At 43.6% G+C, this 21,210-nt stretch overlaps 1 protein-coding gene across 1 annotated transcript in view; it reads right to left on the minus strand.

Annotated features, from left to right (window-relative positions):
• Positions 1 to 636: 636 nt before the first annotated feature.
• LOC120051928 (potassium voltage-gated channel subfamily C member 1-like) overlaps positions 637 to 21,210 on the minus strand; it is a 106,493-nt gene continuing 85,919 nt past the window's right edge. The window contains exon 4 of the mRNA XM_038998810.1: positions 637 to 782. Within this exon, the coding sequence (XP_038854738.1) occupies positions 637 to 782 (146 nt within the window). The remainder of the gene's footprint in view (positions 783 to 21,210) is intronic.

Consider the following 21,210-nt stretch of genomic DNA (forward strand, 5'->3'; position numbering starts at 1 on the left):
AGGTGTAGAGTATTAGAAGAAGTCTCATTTGACTAAGGAGCTCTTTAGGATTAGTGGTAATATGGAGTGCAAGAACAGCACACATTTAGTATAATACAGGGAGGCCTGCTATTGTAGCTCACTACATTATTTATCAGTCTAAATCGCTAACCTACACTCAATCCCTGTTAATAAGGCAGGTGTGTGAGAGTATACGTGTGTGCGTGTTTGTGAGAGAGAGAAAGAGAGAGAGAGTATACGTGTGTGTGTGTGTGCGTTGATGAGTGTGTGTGTGTGCGTGTGTGTGTTCTCATTGCTCCATCAGGTGTAACATTGCTGGAGACTAACACCGAATATCTCTTAACATTTTGCTTCGGCTTAACATATTGCACATTGCATGTGGTGGGAAAGTGCATGTAGTCTTAGAATGAATAGCAAAAATATCCACTAAGTCCCTTATACACTGGATGCCCGCCTCTACCTGGCTTTCAATAAAGAACATTATTACATGTGGCTAAATGGCACCCCCTACAGTTCATTATCATTATCACTATAGGACTAATATCAGTACTGGGATTACAGTGGTATTGGTATGTCTCTCTTTCCTGATGCTCCTTCTGTAGTTGACTTGTTGGCTTGCTTCTCCACATCATGACGCTACAAAATGGAGGGGATGGGGGAGTGACAGCGGCGGAGGTTGGTTCCCGGGGGCTCGAAAGGGTTGGTGATGGGGGTGAGGCGCATGGGGGCTCCTGACATGCCCGAAATGTTATTGAGGCTGTGGGACTTCTCATAACCTGTCGCTGTGGTGACCGGGTTGTCATGTTTACAGGGTTACATTAGGTTAGAGGTCAAGGGGTTACCGTAGAGGTGACAGAGGTTATCAACAGTGGTGTTTTGGGGAAAGTAGTATTTGGGTTAAAAATAGTTTAAATGCAGGACATTTGGTACAAAATAAATATTAAGTAAAATTGCATAAATGTTTGTGGTTAATTTAAATGTTTTAATGATTATTATGTTATTTGTTCATGTTTAAGGAGGACATGGATATAATTTGGATGACAAAGATGTGGTGTTAAAATATATAATGGGTTAGAAATAGCAAAGAATAACAATTGTTATGAATAAAAAGGTTTCAAAAAACAAAAACAATTAAAACCCAAATCATACCAAATCAAGTCAAATCAACAGTCAAACCAAAAATTTAAATCAAGTTTTAAGGCCAAAGTAAACAAACAGACAGACAAGGGACAGAGAGAAAGACAGACAGAGACAGACAGACGGGAGAGACAGGACAAAACAGGAAAATGAGTTATGAAAATATGTCATCAAAATATTGCCACATCAATACAAAATGGTGCTCTCTGTCAGTAGTGCCAGCATACACAGTACAACACAGTAAAGTACAACACAGTAGAGTACAGTGGAATATAGTAGAGGGGAGAGTACTGATGGATAAAACAGCTGGTGTCAAGCTCCAGTGACTTTTAGCTCCCTCTGGCACACACAAAGAGAGGGAAGAACACTCATGTGTCTCTTAGAAAAAGGAGAGAGAGAGAGAGGGCAGACTCAGCATCCAGATGTTTTAGCCTCCAACACTGAATTCTAAACCTCCAGACAGACAGACTTACGACAGACAGAGGGACAGACAGACAGACAGGGCAACAGTACATACAGTCAAAGCTCTATTCAGCACCTCCCCAGAATAACGTGACCAACTTGGACCTGGTGAAGTCGTCAGGATTTGGGAACAGAAACACTAGCAGAACATTTAATGTGTGTGTGCTGTCTGAAGACCGTATGAAAACACTGACAGCTTCACCGGGCCCAACAGAACCTGGCTGCCTCTCCCTTATTCACCCTTTACACCTACCTCTCAGAGCCCCCATCACAGTAGTAATGATCTCGTATTAGTTTGACCTTTAGATCAAAACAAATAAAATGAATAAGATAATATTTGAATGTCCAGAGGTGACCTGATCAGAGATCAGCACTCCTACTCTGAGACGGTTTGTGAATGCAGGACCATACTTCCTCTCATGGTCCAAGCCTGCCTTCTTCCCTTCCTCCTCCTCCTCCTTCCCAGCGATGTAGTAGAACGCAAACATAAAACACAGTTTTTGCACCTTTTCATGTTGTGGTTAGCCTCTATGCACATATTATTATGCTAGATTAGGGTTCGAATTTGCATTACTCCCAACTAGTCATTGTGGCTGGAGTTCAGAATGTAGTTTTTGTCACTACTGTACATCTCTGCTTCCTCAGCATTTCCAACAACTTGTGTCGGTCTGTTTGACATTTTTAGAGAACAGATGTCATTAACCTGGAGAATGATCAGGTAGGGTAAAATATATCAAGGCTTGACACAAGCTCAAGCTGTTGTTGCATCTTCCAAAATCTCACACCACCCCTTTAAGGGTGAGCCTAAATTCAACCACCTTTTAAGAGTGAGCCAAATTCTAACACCATCCCTTTCAGAGTGAGCCAAAGGTCGCATTCCCCTGCTCAGACGTTGCATGCATCAACCAATGGTTGCGTGCCACATCATTGACGGTGCTGTCAGCAACATCTGAGCAGGGGAACATGACCAATATCTAACACCACCCCTTTAAGAGCAAGCCAAAATCTAACACCACCCCTTTAAGAGTGAGTCTCTCTCTTTCCAGATAAAATTTAGACTAAACTTTGTGTGTGTCTGTGTTTGTTGTGAAGTTACAATAGAGCAGCAATCTGGATATAAACCTCCCCACACATGACCAAGCAGTAGAATCCTCAGGTTAGGTGGCATAACAGGATAGGTTTGATCATCCTCTGTTCTCTAAACTCAAAGCAGCCATATCTCCTCCTAAGGTGTCCTTTCTTTGTGTTGTTTTTGTTGTCGTGAATGACTTTGTTCCATCGTTACTGATAATAGAGAATGTGTTCCCGGGCAGGAGAATGAATGAGGGCGGAAAGACAGTCACAGCACATGTCATCAAACATGAAATTGGGATCCAATTCAATCAATCACAGATAAAGAGAAACCACACTGTGGTTTACGCTGTATACAAGGTCTCACAGACATTGTCATTGGATATTTTGATTTCGTAAAACCACATCTACCCTTAAAATACAGCATCAACATTCTGTATGAAACCTGCAGCCCTGCTGAAATAAACAGCATAGACCAGCATAAATTTCCAGCTGGTCTATGCTGGTCCATACTGGTCAGTGCTGGTCGGATGCTGGTCTAGCTGGTCTGACCAGCATGTTCTGGTTCTGCTGGCCGACCAGTGTGGTCTAGCTGGTCAAGCTGGTCTGACCAGCATGGTCTAGCTGGTTATGCTGGCAGACCAGCCTTTGTTGTGTTTCCGTTCTGTTTTCGCTGATGACCAGCCTTCATTGTGTTTTCGCTGATGACCAGCCTTCATTGTGTTTTTGCTGGTGACCAGCATAAGCTGAAGCCAAAACCAGCATCAAGTGACATTTATGCTGGCTTACAAAGTGATGTTTAATTCCTATTGGAATCCAACCAGAGTGGATTCCCACAGTCTGCACTCAGAATGACTGCCAGGGTTTAGAAGATGAGGGTTGTTCAAAATTGTGACGCAGTTGTCAAGTCAACACGTCCGTCAGTGCTGCTGTGAACCGCATCACAAGAGACGTCCCAAATGGGAGATGTATATATATATATTTTTTTAAATCTCAACGTTTGAGTTGCTTTGTGAATCACTAAATTAGCTCAATGTGATTTTACTACACCGCTGCTCATTGCATCCGAGTTGCTTCTTGACATAGGCGTTTCAAAGAGCTGTCAGTCAAGTTGAGCTCATGAATATAAGCTCCCCACCCACTCATCCTGTCTTTTAAAACTTCCTGGTAGTTAGCCATGAGAGAAAAGGTACTTTTCAGAATGACTGTTCAGGACCGTTGGGTGCCATGTAGAACCCTTTGATTTGTCTCTTTAGGGGAACCTTTCGATTTCCATTTAGAACCCTCTCATTAAGAACCCTCTGGTTCCCGGTAGAACTGATGACAGGTTCTACAGTTATACTTATAGGATACTACAGATGTGCCTGAAGTATCCTATAAGTATAAGTTACCTGCTACTGAGTTGCAGTAAACATCCAGTGGGGCCATACTTGTTAACATAAGCAAGCATTTAATGTTAAATGGGTTCTCATGCACAAAATGTGTATCAGCCAATGAAAAGTGTTTATTTACTTGCATGTGACGCAAAATTGTACTGGTCCCATCAGATAACATAGCACATGTTAGCCCTATACTAACCTCAACAAATCGTACTGATTATGTCCTGGCACAACTTCTTCATCAACCTATAAAAGATCTTAGACTTTATATCGACCGACCAATGTCATTTCTTAACCCTGGACACTAGAGGGATATTTTAAACCTACAAATTCGAGATTTACTACTGTAACAAAATGTTGTGTGCCAATATTGCAGTGATGCATCCTTGATTAGGCTACTAGCTACTACTAACGTAAGACACCCTTTTCACGTTTTCGCATATATGACAAAACCCGGCGTTTTTGTTTACCAGTTTCACACACATCCATGTGCTTTTATGGGGAAAATATAAATGAGGTCCTTACAACAACAAAAACCTGTTCACTGCCGGTCCTTGATGCTCGATTCAAAATGCATGTGATGAAGTGGATGATTCTAATAATGCACAGCCTACTAAACATTGTAGCCCTACATTTAGGTGTACACGTCCATGTAATATAGCCTATGCAATATGATTATTAGACAATAGCAGTGTGTTTGTGTGCAGGCTGAAGAAGGTAGCTCCTTATTAAATTCAATCATAATCTTAATTTTCAAACTGTTGTCTGTACGTCCCTTTTCAACACAATAGCAGTGCTTGACTTGGGCAGGAGCTCACCAGAACTGAGTACTTGCACCTCAAATGTTCTAATGCTTGAGTTCCTGCACCCCTTATCAAATATTAGCTCAAAAGTATTGTACAGTTCCTGCACTTAAATATATACAGTACCGGCACCCAAAATGAGTACCGGCACCTATTTTAGTCCAAGTCAAGCACTAAACACTAACACAATACATGTAAATCAACATTTCAAAAGGGGGGGAAACTCATGTGAGATTCAAACCGTTGCCACAATCTGTGACAATTACGTGGACTAGGCACTTTACACAGAGAGCAATTTGACCAGTCAGTCAAATACACGTGATAGTTGCTTTGACGATCAGATCTGTTGGACTTAGTTATGTTAAGGACACTTCCATCCATGAACAAGTGTTGGAACGCGTCCAACTACTTTGACAATTTTAATTGGCTGACGCACCTGTGCCAGGATATAATCAGTACCACCTGTTGAAGTTAGCATAGGGTTAATTTGTACCATGTTATCTGGTGGGACCAGCTACAATTTAGTGTTTGATCACATGCAAGTAAATCAACGCTTTTCATTGGCTGATATGCATTTTGTGCATGAGAACCCATTTAACTTTAGACGCTTGCTTTTTTACAGTTGAATTAAGGTGTTATTGTTGTAAAATGACTTGTTTACCTTACTTTCACTGCACTTTGAAATGTAGGTGGGGGCAATGTGCTGGTGAGGCTCATTAGCATATTTGGAGGCATGGTCTAAAATATGTTTTATTTGTGCCAATTGTTTGTGGAAGTATTGTACCAAGTTTAAGTGTTTTATCGTTATGTTGATGAAGGTTGAGGTAGAACTATCGTACAGTGCAGTGTGCCGCCGCGATCACTGCTCAATGAGTGCAAGTCCATAGACATTGAAAACCGGTGCAATCATCTAGGTGTAGCGTGTGGTGTCTGGAAGGTGGAAAAGATGGCAAGTAGTGCAGACGAAATGGAGAAAAGGTTGGTGAAGCAACAGCTGTGCTAGAATGCGAACAATATGGGTGTCGGTTCTGATGGTATGGAGCGGGAGGATGAGGGTCAAGGACTGAAATGGTCTGTAGTGGGAAAGACATAGGAAGAAGATAGATCATGATACTGAAAGCAGTGGAGTGTTTAGTTAAGAAAGCATAAAGAGCGCCAAGGTAGGTAGAAAGCAAAAGTAATAATGTGTTGGAGTGGAAAGCGGTGACAAGGTTTTATGAGACCACAGGGCCTCATTTACACCCTGACTAACTAATGCCGTAGAAAAAGAGGTAGGTCAAATTAGCTCGGTTCATTGGAAATGGTACAGTTGAAGTCAGAAGTTTACAGACACCTTAGCCAAATACATTTAAACTCAATTTTTCACAATTCCTGACATTTAATCCTAGTAAAAATTCCCAGTCTTAGGTGAGTTAGGATCACCACTTTATTTTAAGAATGCGAAACATCAGAATAATAGTAGAGCGAATGATTTATTACAGCTTTTATTTTTTTCATCACATTCCCAGTGGGTCAAAAGTTTGCATACACTCAATTAGTATTTGGTAGCATTGCCTTTAAATTGTTTAACTTGGGTCAAACATTTCGGGTAGCCTTCCACAAGCTTCCCACAATAAATTGGGTGACTTTTGGCCCATTCTTCCGGGGAAAGCTGGTGTAACCGAGTCAGGTTTGTAGGCCTCCTTGCTCGCACATGCTTTTTCAGTTCTGCCCACAAATTTTCTATGGGATTGAGGTCATGGCTTTGTGATGGCCACTCCAATACCTTGACTTTGTTGTCCTTAAGCCATTTTGCCACAACTTTGGAAGTATGCTTGGGGTCATTGTCCATTTGGAAGACCCATTTGTGACCAAGCTTTAACTTTCTGACTGATGTCTTGTTGCTTCAATATATCCACATAATTTTCCTACCTCATGATGCCATCTATTTTGTGAAGTGCACCAGTCCCTTCTGCATCAAAACACCCCCACAACATGATGCTGCCACCTCCCCCTTTTTCCTCCAAACATAACGATGGTCATTATGGCCAAAGAATTCTATTTCTGTTTCATCAGACCAGAGGACATTTCTCCAAAAAGTACGATCTTTGTCCCCATGTGCAGTTGCAAACCTTAGTCTTGGCTTTTTTAATGTCAGTTTCGGAGCAGTGGCTTCTTCCTTGCTGAGCGGCCTTTCAGGTTATGTCGATATAGAACTCATTTTACTGTGGATATAGATATTTTGTACCTGTTTCCTCCAGCATCTTCACAAGGTCCTTTGCTGTTGTTCTGGGATTGATTTGCACTTTTCGCACCAGAGTACGTTCATCTCTAGGAAACAGAACGCGTCTCCTTCCTGAGTGGTATGACGGCTGCGTGGTCCCATGGTGTTTATACTTGCGTACTATTGTTTGTACAGATGAACGTGGTACCTTCAGGCATTTGGAAATTGCTCCCAAGGATGAACCAGACTTGTGGAGGTCTACCATTTTCTTTCTGAGGTCTTGGCTGATTTCTTTTGATTATCCCATGATGTCAAGCAAAGAGGCACTGAGTTTCAAGGTAGGCCCTCAAATACATCCACAGGTACACCTCCAATTGACTCAAATGATTATCAGAAGCTTATCATAAGCTTCTAAAGCCATGACATAATTTTCTGGAATTTTCCAAGCTGTTTAAAGGCACAGTCAACTTAGTGTATACAGTGAATTATAAGTGAAATAATCTGTCTGTAAACAATTGTTGGAAAAATTACTTGTGTCATGAACTAAGTAGATGTCCTAACCAACTTGCCAAAACTATAGTTTGTTAACAAGAAATGTGTGGAGTGGTTGAAAAACGAGTTTTAATGACTCCAACCTAAGCATATGTAAACTTCCGACTTCAACTGTAGATTGTTAATATTGTGTGGTAGCCAGGCTCAGCAAGAGAAGATTCTGAAAATGGAAAAGCTTAATGGGAAGAAGATTAAAAGCCATGTCACTGGTGCTTATGCTAGATTGAGGGGAGTCATCACTGGGGTCCCAATATCTATGTCTATAGATGATATTAAAGAAAATGTGAAGGGAGGAAGCGTGATTGAGGCCAAAGTGTTGATCAGTAGGAAAGAAGGTCAAAGAAGTGAAGCCTATCAGTGCTGCTGAGGTTTGAGAAGGTTATGCCTGGGAAAGTACAGATAGGATTCCTTAGTTTCAATGTCGTGGAATTTGTCCTGTCCCCATTGCGGGGTTTTAAAAGTCAAAGAATGGGACTGATAGCTGTTCAATGTAAAGGAAGGAAAATATGTGCTAAGTGTGGAGGGGAACATGATTACTGTAAATTTGGGAGCAATGTGAAGGTTAAGTGTTGTAATTGTGTGGGGGAACATAGTGCAGCATTCGGTGGATGCCAGGTGCAGAGAGAGGCTCGAGAGGCTCGAGAGGCTCGAGAGGCTCAGAAATATAAAATGAGTCATGATGTATCGTATGCAGAGGTGCTAAAACAGATTGGTGGAGCTACAGTGTGGAATGATGCCGCTTCCATAGCTGCTCATGTATTAAGTGGACCTAATGTCGGGGGTGGTGTTTCTGATGGTCCTGGCATGGTTTCAAGGCCTGTTCAGAAATCTTGTGCTCATGAAAGTGTGGTGTCAAAAGACACTTTGATAATGAATAAAGTTGACATCATAGCTTTTATTGGTAAGGTTATCAATACGACTCGGGTTGTGGAAAGTAGGTTATTGTGGAGACGGCAAAATAGATATTGGGGGTAACAGATGTTACTGTTGAAATGGTTGTTGACATGCTGAAAAATCCAAAGGGTGGAGTGTTTCAGCATGATATAGGTAAAGATTAATGGGGTAGGTTGGGAAGGGGTTTTGGGAGAGGGGCAGGGTGTGGTAGAAGTTAGTAGGGATTTATTTGGTTTTTATTTTCATGCTAGTACAGAATTGGAAAGATCATGATTTGATCGTACATTCCAGCACAGTAGGTAACGGCATGCACTTAAACGTTTGTTTGCGGACTGCCATGATATCATAGAAGATAAAGGTTGAGCGCCTCATTTGTCATGTCCCAGTTCTACATCTTTGTAAGAGCTTGTGACTATCAAGAGCTGTGCTGTTAAGAGGTTACTGTGCATTTTCCAGTAACTTAATGGCAGTTTTTCATCAGGAAGTTCATGTTTAATTTTTGTTAACTTACTGTCAGCTTGCTGCAAGCAGTTATTGTAAAATTCACAGTAACTTACTGTGGCTGATCTCTGTCACGCTCACTGACCTGATGGTGTAGCAGGAAGGTCAGTTTGCTACCAACCAAGAGGTTTAGGCAAGGTGAGGCTGGTTCCCAAGTGTGCTCACCACCAGGAATGCTGAGCGTTATTCGCTATCTTGTAATCAGTTAGGTTGCCAGTTAAGGTGCCAGTAAGAAACTGGCAGTTAGTTGCCAGTGAGTTACTAGCAGTTACTAGCTATTAAGTTACAGTGAATTTTTACAATAACTTACTGACAACTGGTTGCCAATTAGGTAACGCAGAATTCAAAGCAACTTCAAGGCAACTCATTTCCATTAAGTTCCTGTAAATGTAGTCATGTTACGTTTGATACCGGAGCTCCGAGGCATGCGTTGAAATTGCTAAGCAGCTAACTTCGAAGCAGTGTGCCGATGCGTGCATCACTTTATCAGTAGTACATCATCAATGACATCCGAGACTTCGTTTGATTCCATGCTTTTTCAAACCGTGTGTTGCAAAATGCGAGATCCCACTGATTTCGCCGCGGTTCAGATTATGAAAAATAGTCAACTTGAAGGCAGAAAAGGGAAGCACGATGAAAGATACAAACCTGGTATTCCAACTGATTATATGAGTTTTGATGAAAACAGTGAAAAAATACTTCCATCTGATTATCACACGCTGCTATTTATTGCTGACCAGCAGATGTCAATAATGTACATTGTGAACAGATAATGAAGCTCTGAGTAATGAACCATTTTCCGGCACAATTTGGTGAATGCGCTGAAGCCTTCAGAAGGCCTCAGTTTCCCATCACACCCCCTTAAACTGGTACAACACTTCAACTGGCGGTTGGCACAAACACACATATATACATTCCCCCACCTACATTTCAAAGTGAAGTGATGATTGTACCTTATATTCAAAATATTGGTTAGAAAAATGTACCATTATACTAGATTATCCATACATGTACCCTAAAAGGAACCAACCAATACCATGTGAGTTCCTATGTGTACCTCTGAAGGTACCTGAAGGTCTACCTTTGAACTTTTTGTACTCCAGGGAACAAGACTGTACTCTAACTGTACCCTAATTTTGAGTGTGGGGATATATGTTCTTGGTAATAAAGATGCTCCTGGTGGAAATCCCCAAAGTATTTATGCACACTTTACAACAAGCACTGCTATTTTTTCATTGGTGTTGTCAGATAATCTGACAATTATTAACTTGGTTCTTGGAAACTTTTAGCAAAGTGCAGAAATGTATTCTTGCCTTTAATCTGTGGCCAATCTCTGTCATGCCCACAGACCAGGTGGGGTTAGCAGGACATTCAGGTCATTAACAACCAACAGGTTGTGAGTTCAAATCCCAAGTGAGGTATAGTCTCAAGTAACCAACATTCAGCAGCATACTGTCCTTTTACAGCAATAACACCTTACATTTGTCTGAACCACACCCATCATTATCATATTTACAAGCATACTGTCACGCCCTGACCTTAGAGATCCTTTTAATTCTCTATTTGGTTAGGTCAGGGTGTGACTAGGGTGGGCAATCTATGTTATCTATTTCTTTGTTGGCCTGGTATGGTTCACAATCAGAGGCAGCTGTCTATCGTTGTCTCTGATTGGGGATCCTAATTAGGCAGCCTTTTCCCACCTGTTGTTTGTGGGGTCTTGTTTTTGTGTAGCTGCCTGTGAGCAGCCCAGGATGTCACGTTTCGTTTTCTTCTGTATTGTTTTTGGTGAGTTTCATATTTATTAAACATGTGGAACTCTAAGTACGCTGCGCCTTGGTCCATTCATTCAGACGAACGTGACAGAAGATCCCACCACCCACGGACCAAGCAGCGTGCCCAGGAGGAGCAGGGATCCTGGGCCTGGGAGGAAAGCCAGGAGTGGAGGACATCCTGGACGTGGGAAGAAAATCATGGCAGGAGACAGAAGCCTGCCATGGAAGCAGGCGGAGGCAGCGAAGGAGCAACAGTGACAACGCCGGGGTTCGCGGCCACAAAGACAGCCCAAAGGACAGCCCGAATTTATTTTGGGGGAGGGCACACGGGGTGGTCGGCGAAGCCGAGGTGTGAACCAGAGATAACCTGGGAGGAGGTAGAGAGGTGGTCGGTCGACCCAGCGAGAGTGCCAGAGCCCGCCTGGGAGTCAATAGAACAGTGTGAGGGATACCGGTTAATGGAGTTGGCGAGGAGTATGGGGCAACGCAGGCGTTTGGAGGAGCGTGTCACCAGTCCGGTGGAATCTGTGCCGGTCCCACGCATCAGGCCTCCAGTGCGCCTCCCCAGTCCGGTACGTCCTGTGTCTCCTCCTCATACTCGCCCTGAAGTACGTGCCCCTAGTCCGGTACGTCCTGTGCCTGCTCCTCGCGCTCGCCCTGAAGAGCGTGTCACCAGTCCGGTGCAATCTGTGCCGGTCCCACGCATCAGGCCTCCAGTGCGCCTCCCCAGTCCGGTACGTCCTGTGTCTCTTCCTCGTACTCGCCCTGAAGTGCGTGTCACCAGTCCGGTACCACCAGTGCCAGCCCCACGCACCAGGCTTCCTGCGACGATCCCCAGTCCAGAGCCTCCGGCGAGGGTTTCCAGTCCGGAACCTCCGGCGAGGGTTGGCAGCCCGGAACCTCCGGCGACGGTTGGCAGCCCGGAACCTCCGGCGACGGTTGGCAGCCCGGAACCTCCGGCGACGGTTGGCAGCCCGGAACCTCCGGCGACGGTTCGCAGCCCGGAACCTCCGGCGACGGTTCGCAGCCCGGAACCTCCGGCGACGGTTGGCAGCCCGGAACCTCCGGCGACGGTTGGCAGCCCGGAACCTCCGGCGACGGTTCGCAGTCCGGAGCCTCCGGCGACGGTTCGCAGTCCGGAGCCTCTAGAGACGGTTCGCAGTCCGGAGCCTCTAGAGACGATGCAAGGTCTGGAGCCTCCGGCGACGGTTCCCCGGTCCGGTTCCTCCGGCGACGATCCCCGGTCCGGAGTCTCTGGCGACGATCTACGGTCCGGAGTCCCCGGCGACGATCCACTGTCTGGAGCTTCCGTCGATGATTTACGGTTCGATTCCTCCGGCGATGATTCACGGTCCGGAGCTTCCGGCGAAGGTCCCCGCACCAGAGGCGCCACCTAAGTTGGCGGGGCGGGGTCTGCGTCCCGCACCAGAGCCGCCACCGAGGGTAGATGGGTAGAGGGTAAACCCTATAGGTTCAGGTTTGCGGCCGGAGTCCGCACCTTTGGGGGGGGTACTGTCACGCCCTGATCTTAGAGATCCTTTTAATTCTCTATTTGGTTAGGTCAGGGTGTGACTAGGGTGGGCAATCTATGTTTTCTATTTCTTTGTTGGCCTGGTATGGTTCCCAATCAGAGGCAGCTGTCTATCGTTGTCTCTGATTGGGGATCCTATTTAGGCAGCCTTTTCCCACCTGTTGTTTGTGGGGTCTTGTTTTTGTGTAGCTGCCTGTGAGCAGCCCAGAACATCACGTTTCGTTTTCTTCTGTATTGTGTAAATATATGTGCATGTGTCTACTTTCTAAATACAATATATTTATGCATTAGCATGCATTACTGTTTTCATGTCTTTACACATGCATCTGACTAGCATCACTTTATGTGTAGGGTACAGCACACACATCATTTTTCAAAGGTACAGTGCATGGCTGTGTAGGATAACCTCCTGCGTTGGTCTCTCTATTCAAACTCTTTGTGTTTGAGACGTCGACCCATATAACAGCCCACATCAATCCCAGCCCTGCAACTCTTAGCTGATTAGGAAGAGTGTGTGTGTGTGTGTGTGTGTGTGTGTGTGTGTGTGTGTGTGTGTGTGTGTGTGTGTGTGTGTGTGTGTGTGTGTGTGTGTGTGTGTGTGTGTGTGTGTGTGTGTGTGTGTGTGTGTGTGTGTGTGTGTGTGTGTGTGTGTGTGTGTGTGTGTGTGTGTGTGTGTGTGTGTGTGTGTGATCTTAGGGTTCCACAAGCAGTAGGGGGTGGTTTGATTGAGATCGATTTCTCCCAAACGGTTGGCCTATCGTGTCCTACAGTAATGACATGTTTGTTTTCAGGCTTTAAAGAAGCTTCGCTTAGCTCAGCTCAGCTTTACTCGCTGAGACCAGGACAGGACAGGGACCGGGACGAAGGCCCTGCTCAGGAGAGGTTGAGGTGGGAACGAACAACGTGGTAAACATGAGTAATGGCTGGTAACCGTTGGACGGATTCCAGGCATACCTAGCGTAATGATTCATTTGTGGAATTGTAATGTCATGAAACAGGGCTGGGAGGTTTTCCTTGGTCAGGTCACAGGGTTGGGGAAAAACTCTGGGCCCTCGTTATATAACTCTGAACTAGAGCCTTGGGTTTTTCTTGGTCGGATCAGGTGGTCTGGACAAAACTCCCGGCCCTATATAATGACTTAGAACTAGGCTATGTGTAAATACAATGGATAGATAGGTGAATATGTGGTTGGTAGTGACAGTTTGATTGGCAAATGGCTATTGGCCGTACTGTTCATCTAACATTACCCAGATCACCTCCTTCACAGCATCCAACACACCATGCAACATGCACCTTACAACTAGGAGGTGACAGAGAGAAAGAGACTGAGAGAGATAGAGATAGAAGTACAAGCAAAAATAGTTCATTAAGTTATCACAAAAAATGTCAAACCATAAATATCAACAAAGAGAGCAAAATAATAATATAATAATTATAATAAATTAGCCAATAAACGGTACAAATATCATCTCTTTTTGCATACTCTACTCTCTTTTTTTATTGACTTTATCAGGAACTCCTATTGTTTGATTAGCACTCGGGAGAACTTAACTCTGTTTCATAGCTTCATTTTTGACACAAATGCATACTGTATTCTCACACACACTCGAACACACACACACACACACACACACACAAACATACACACACACACGTGCGCCATAAAACAAGATGATTTAAAACTGGCCTGCTAGTATGTGATCTATATGCATTGCCAAAGATTTCTTGCTGTAAAACATGCATTGTGCATCACTATCAAAGACTATCAATGCTATTAGATCTCAGAGTATAAAAAAATCTACTTGAATTCACTTTTAGATTTGTAAAAGCTAATGTATGTAATTCTACTCCATTCTTGCATTACATCCTTACATATATCAGGTTGAACACATTCACGCCACTCTACATGGCTTTACAGCAAAGCCTGGTTGTTTAATGCAGCAGAATGCAGCACTGTTCCTGCCAAAGCCGTGACATACCAGCTTGTTCCTCCTATACCCTTTTCACACTACCGAGCCAAACAGAGCCGAGTCCAACCAAGCTGTACTGCGCTGGCCTGGTTAGTGGTTACGCATCCCACTACAGTTGCTGGAACTCTGCTGGAATGGACAATGTGAAAAGTAAAGAAGTAATCTGAGCCAGCGCAGCATGGTTCGGGTCAGCTTGATAGTGTGAAGAGAGTGTTACAGAGGAGGAGGGCAGGAAGCTAGTCGGTTGTACGTACCTCAGGTCAAACTTTAGTTATGCTACGCAGGTGCAATGACTGGGGATGTCCTGGGGATGGGATGGAACGGAACATGGAAGTTAGTCTGAGAGGGGGAGGGAGGGGAGGGGGGAGAAAGAGGGGAGTGAGGGAGGAAAACAAGGGGGTACAAGGGGACAAATATTTCCCCCAGCGCAAATCTACATGTAGATAAAGTTTCCAATATCAGAGTTGTTATATACTTTGTTATGGCAGCCATTTTGTATTATATCTAGTGTTTGGATCGTTGGTAGTGGATGTAAATAAATATGCATGCTCAGGTAGTTGATGTCAGATACTGTATACGCTATATACACCAGTATTGTGCAGTAAATAACTTTGTAGCAATAGAGTTCAATAATATGTGTGCTGTAGAATTACTGTAGTACAACTGTAGTATCACTGTAGTATTAGTGTAGTATCACTGTAATACAACTGTACTATCACTATAGTAGTATCACTGTAGTATCACGGTAGTATTACTGTGGTACAATACCACTGTAGTATCGTATCACTGTGGCATTAGTGTAATATCACTGTAGTATCACTGTGGTATCACTGTAGTAACATATCACTGTAGTATTACTGTGGTATCACTGTAGTATCTATCACTGTAGATTCACTGTGGCATTAAATACAAGCAGCTTAAATACATGAATATATACAGTTGTCGGAAGTTTACATACACTTAGGTTGGAGTCATTTAAACTAATTTTTCAACCACTCAACAAATTTGCCAAAGTATAGTAAATTTAAATGTATAGATTTCATTTGCATAAATGTTTCTTATTACTTTCCCACTTTTTTAGTATCATATATAAATTATGATATATTTGCATTGGCTGATTATTGTTATGTCACATTACGAAACAACATGTAGATTTGTAATCACCCGAGGCAATATTTGAAACACATTTTTCACATTTATGGATGTATGACAGACAACAACACAATTGACACAGTAACCATACATACAGATGTTCTACTGTATGTATCAGACATAGCATGACAAACTGAACCCCGTTTTAACACACAAGCACCATATTATCCCCATAGAACATTGAGTTGATTCATAGGAAACCACACTGGGGCCTAGATGGCCAGCTCTCTGCTATGTCACATGGACACATATATGAACACACATGCTGAACACACATTACTTATGATGGGGAGAGGGAGAGGGGCACTATAGATGAATGAATGAGTCTACTACATCTCCTCCTGAAGAATCTAATTCTACTGTTCTTTTCCTCATGCATATTGCATGTACCTTGATAGTGGCCCATGACGGAGAGAGAGAGAAAAAGAGAGAGAGTGAGAGAGAGACAGAGAGAGAGAATGGGGGCGGAAGAGAAAGAGAGAGAGAAAGAGAGAGCGAGAAAGAGGAGGGAGGGCAGAAAAGAGAGATTGAGGGAGAAAGAGAGAGAGAGGGAAAAATAGTAAAATGGAGAGAAAGAGAGAGAGGAGGGACAGGACAGACAGAGAAAGAGAAATATTCCCTGAGGTGAAAAGGGTTAGTTCAGTATTATGGTAATATTCGACGCAATCACATCTAAGAAACAAGAAACAGTTTGCTGTACTGACACTGCTACACTGAACATAGCCCTTAGATGTATATTACACATATATGTTCTGTATATACAGAGGATAACCAGAGTATATACAGTAGAAATGATTCCATGTTGGCGTCAATGACCGAGATATGACAATAAATACACACACACACACACACACACACACACACACACCCTCCAGGACTCACTGTCACATGCAGTATATCCCAGTCTATTTGTTGACATAATGCAGACTCTATGTCACTGTCACATGCGATCTGTTTACCGTCTGCCCTGGTTGTCTCCCCCTGTCTGGTACAGGTACCCCCCCCCCCCCCTCTCCTGAGCCTTCACTCGTCTCCAGCACACAAGCACTTTTGGGGCGAGTGACTCTGAACTTACAATGGCTAGCCCCATGTAGTTATATATTTTTAAAAATGATTGTGCATTTTGCTATTTGCCTCATGACTCCTGCATGCATTGTTGACTACGAACAATGTTTGTTCCCACACTCGGAACTCTTACTCCCTATTGGTTACACAGACGTTTGGCCTCCCATCCCATTCAAACTACCTCTAGCCGGCTTTGTATTCATGTTACCTGATGAAATTGCTGTACAATATGATCTTGTTGCCATCTGATGCACATTCAGATGTCATAAATCATCACTGCAGAGCTCTCCCTGTCCTCTGCCTTGCCTGATTGTATTACTGCTGATGATATCTGGAAATGTGCATGTACACTCTGGCCCATCTACTGTTGCTAGCCCCAATTCTGACTTGTGCTCTGACATCTGCTTCACTGATTTCTGCTCTTGTAAAAGCCTGGGTTTTCTGCACGTTAACACTAGAAGCTTATTACCTAAAATGGATCAATTGAAAGTGTGGGTTCAAAGCTCCTATCCAGATGTGTCGGTCATTACTGAGATGTGGTTAAGGAAGAGTGTTTTGATTACTGATGTTAACCTTTCTGGTTATAACCTTTTTCGGCAAGACAGATCTTCCAAAGCAGGGGGAGTGGCAATCCTTACCAAGGATCACCTTCAGTGCTCGATTGTCTCCACCAAGTCTGTCCCCAAACAATTTGATTTGCTGGTTTAAAGTATTAAACTTTCAAATAGCTCTTTGTTGACTGTTGCTGGGTGCTATCATCCTCCATCATCAGCAGTCTGTACCCTAAGCTCTCTCCTGGACCCTTACACTAAGTCTGAATTTGTCCTGCTAGGTGACCTAAACTGGGACATGCTTAAACCACCTGACCAAGTCCTAAAGCAATGGGACTCCCTAAATCTTTCTCAGATTATTACCAATCCCACAAGGTATGACTCCAAACACCCAGAAAAGGCTACTCTTCTTGATGTTATCCTCACTAATAATACTAACAGGCATCAGTCTGGTGTTTTCTGTAATGACCTTAGTGATCACTGTTTTACAGCCTGAGTTCGCAATGGCTGCTCAGTGAAACGACCTGTCCTGACTTGTCATAGACGTTTGCTAAAAAACTTTAATGAGCAAGCCTTCCTTCATGACCTGGCCTCTGTAAAATGGTAAAGAATCAGCTTGATCCCCTCTGTCGAAGACGCTTGGACCTTCTTTTTGATATTTTCTGTAGTATTATTAACAAACACCCCCCATAAAGAAAATGAGAATTCAAAAAAGGTTCAGCCCCTGGTTCGACCGTGATCTTGCAGAGTTACTCCACCTCAAGAATTGCATTTGGCAAAAGGCTCGGCACACGCATACTCAGGCTGACTGGCTCTCGTTCAGGCAAATGAGAAATAAGTGCACTCAGGCTATCCGGAAGGCCAAAGTTAGTTACTTTAAGGAGCAGTTCTCTCTCTGTGGGTCTAACCCCAATAAATTCTGGAAAACGGTTAAAGACCTGGAGAATAAACCCTCCTCTTCATAGCTGCCCATGTCCCTTAAAGTTGATGATGTGGTTGTTACTGACAAGAAGCACATGGCTGAGCTCTTTAATCACCACTTCATTAAGTCAGGATTCCTATTTGACTCATCGCCAAGCCTGTCTCTCCTTTCTGGGGAGGTTCCCATTGCTTATTTAAAGGGGGAGATCAAGCTGATCCTAACTGTTATAGTCCTAGTTCTATTTTGCGCTGTTTATCAAAAGTGTTGGAAAAACTTGTCAATAATCAACTGACTGGCTTTCTTGCTGTCTATAGTATTCTCTCTGGTATGCAATCTGGTTTCCGCTCAGGTTATGGATCTGTCACTGCAACCTTAAAGGTCGTCAATGATGTCACCATTGCCCTTGATTGTAAACAATGTTGTCCTGCTATTTTTATTGACTTGGCCAAAGATTTTGATACGGTAGACCATTCCATTCTTGTGGGCCGGCTAAGGAGTATTGGAGGGGGGTAAAGGGAGGGGAAGAGAGAGGGGGAACAAAGTGGCAAAGAGATAAAGAGGGAGAGGGAGAGTGAGAAGCAGAGAGAGAAATAGGGAGAGGGGAAGAGAGAGAGAGAACACCATTGTGGAACGGCATCTCCTTCTGTCCATCAAGGATTCCGAGTGCAGCACAGAGAGAGCAGCAGCCTAATGGCGGTGGTGCTTTGTGTCTATGGGGGAAAGTCAATGGTAGAAGAGATCAACTGGAACAGCGCACATGAGAGAGATTAATTGAACGGACCACTAATTCTAAACAAACCCACTCCAGTCAAATATGGCACCCTATTCCCTATATAGTGCACTACTTTTAACCAGTGCACATTGAGGGTAGTGAACTTCATAGGGAATAGGGTGCCATTTTGGAAGCACTCCTGGACTACTCCAGTGTTTTAAAAGCAGAGCCTGACAGACTGTAAGTGCCACTCAAGCTGCTCTCAGGGGAACACTATGGTCCTGGATCAGCTCTTACAGGACAAAGGCACTCTGCTCCACTAGGAATCCTTAGGGAGGAGATTCACCCTGGTCCCGGATCAGCTCTTACAGGACAAAGCCACTCTGCTCCAATAAGAGTCCTGAGGGCTGATGCTGCACTACTGTCTGCTTTAGGGTTAATAGGGATAGGATTTGTCTTTCGACAAATAATACACTCTAATTAATAGTACATGAGAATAAATACTAAAATGATAAACAAACACTGTAGAATAAATAATAATAATAATACAACTTGAACTCAGTGCATTGTGGGAGCATGGTTTGATGAATACATGTAGTATTATCTGATTTGATTACTTACTAGTACAACATATTTACATATTATTAAAGTGAAAGAATTATGCAATCATTCATTTGAATAATCTAACCCAGAATGCTTTGCACAAAAGTCCCAGAATGCTCTCTTCCACTGTTTCCTTGGCAACAGTGGGAAATAAGGAGAAAGGGGAGACAGAATGAGAGAGAGCGAGAGTATGAGAGGAAAAGAGGAGGCGCGGTAAAGATGAAGAAGGAAAGGAGGTGAAAAATAAAATAAAACTCACAAGAAAGAAAACCCCAGAATACATTACAGACAAGAAAATAACAACCACCAAGAAACAAATTATACACACATCATTGTACATAAAACACAACACAATATCCACACACACCCTCAAACACACCAATTACACTATTACAACTATACAATATTTATCAGAGGAAAGTATTAAAGAGAGAGGGAGAGAAAGGCTGCTTCCCAATATGTCCTGTCTCCTGAAGTGTACGCTTGTGCTTCCCTCGGCGCATTTGAAAAGCGTTGGATTTGTGTAACCATTGGATTTGCTCTAGACAGAGTTTCCACCATATGTTTGAGGCATACCAATCTTTTTCTTTTAAATCCATGAGGGGGAGTGAACAAGTGCACACTTCAGGAGTCAGGAGAGATATTGGGATGCAGGGTATAGACGTAAGGAGCCCAAGACTCCAAGCTTTAACCTCTCCTGACCTCTGCACTTTAGCATTTGTCAACAGAGGTCAAAGCTGCACGTGTTATAAAATAAACCACACTAAAATAAAGCCAGCAGAACCACTCTGGGCACAGAAACAAAGGAGAAGCGCCAGAAGGAGGAGTAGGAAGAAGGGGAAGAAGGGGAGGTTTAAAGCACTATATCCCACTTTAAAAGCGGAAGGCCGGCAGCCATTTTGGGGCGCCTTTGGAGGATGTCTTTTTTTGCTTTTAGAGTGTGGATGAAGCTTCTATTATTAATATTACAGGGCCGTCAGCGGCTGTGGCTCAACACACTAACCACCACTAACACCAGTCAGCTAGTCACCACAGACCGTACGGCTACTACCGTCACTTACCTAGCACTGCACGTAGCAGTGTGTCTGTCTGTCTGTCTGATGGTTGGTCCGTCAGTCGGTCTGGTTGTAAGTCTGTCTGTCGGTCGGTCGGTCGGTCGGTCGGTCGGTCAGTCGGTCTGACTGACTGACTGTCTGTCTGTCTGCTTGTAAAATCAGTCTGTCTGCCAGTCTGTCTGCCATTCTGTCTCTGTCTGTGTGTAACACTGTATGTGTGGAGGGGTGCGCTATACACCTGCCCAGTGCCGGTAAGCCGTTCATTCCCAAAGTGTGTACAGGATCTAGACTAGACCTATACGTTTTGATCTAGCCTGGTCTTAGTGCTCTCCCACTAAAAGACTGAAGCACACCTTAAAAAGCACTAGACTCGTGAACAGTGTTTCAGCACAGCCAAATGCATCCCCCACTCCAGCCACTAACATTCATAGATCTACTGCTGTATAGACTACGATAGCTTGTCAGCTTGAGTCAATGCCACTCGTATAGGGACATTTGTGGTGGTTGGGGATTAGGGAGCAGGCATAAGATCTGATCCAGAGTCAGTCTTGGTTTAGGGTTGTAAAGGAGAATGGAGAGGACTGACTCTGGACTAGCACATATGGCCTGGGCACCCCCCTGGTACTGTGATGAAACAATGTTTTGGTCACCTCAGAGTGGAGGGCAATTCCAGAAAAGAGAGAGAAGTAACCAGCTTTCACTTCAAGAAATGAACCAGTACACACCAGTGGCCTTTACTCTGCTACCAGTTTATATCGACAAACATGTTCACACTGATTTGGTTCAATCATCTGGATTTAAATAAGTCACAGTTTTTTCTCTCTGAATTCTCCAATATTGTCTATGGATTATACAGTATCTTGGATTTGTGTATT

The sequence above is a fragment of the Salvelinus namaycush genome, chromosome 8 (genome assembly GCF_016432855.1).
Source record: "Salvelinus namaycush isolate Seneca chromosome 8, SaNama_1.0, whole genome shotgun sequence".
In the NCBI taxonomy this organism is placed as follows: domain Eukaryota; kingdom Metazoa; phylum Chordata; class Actinopteri; order Salmoniformes; family Salmonidae; genus Salvelinus; species Salvelinus namaycush.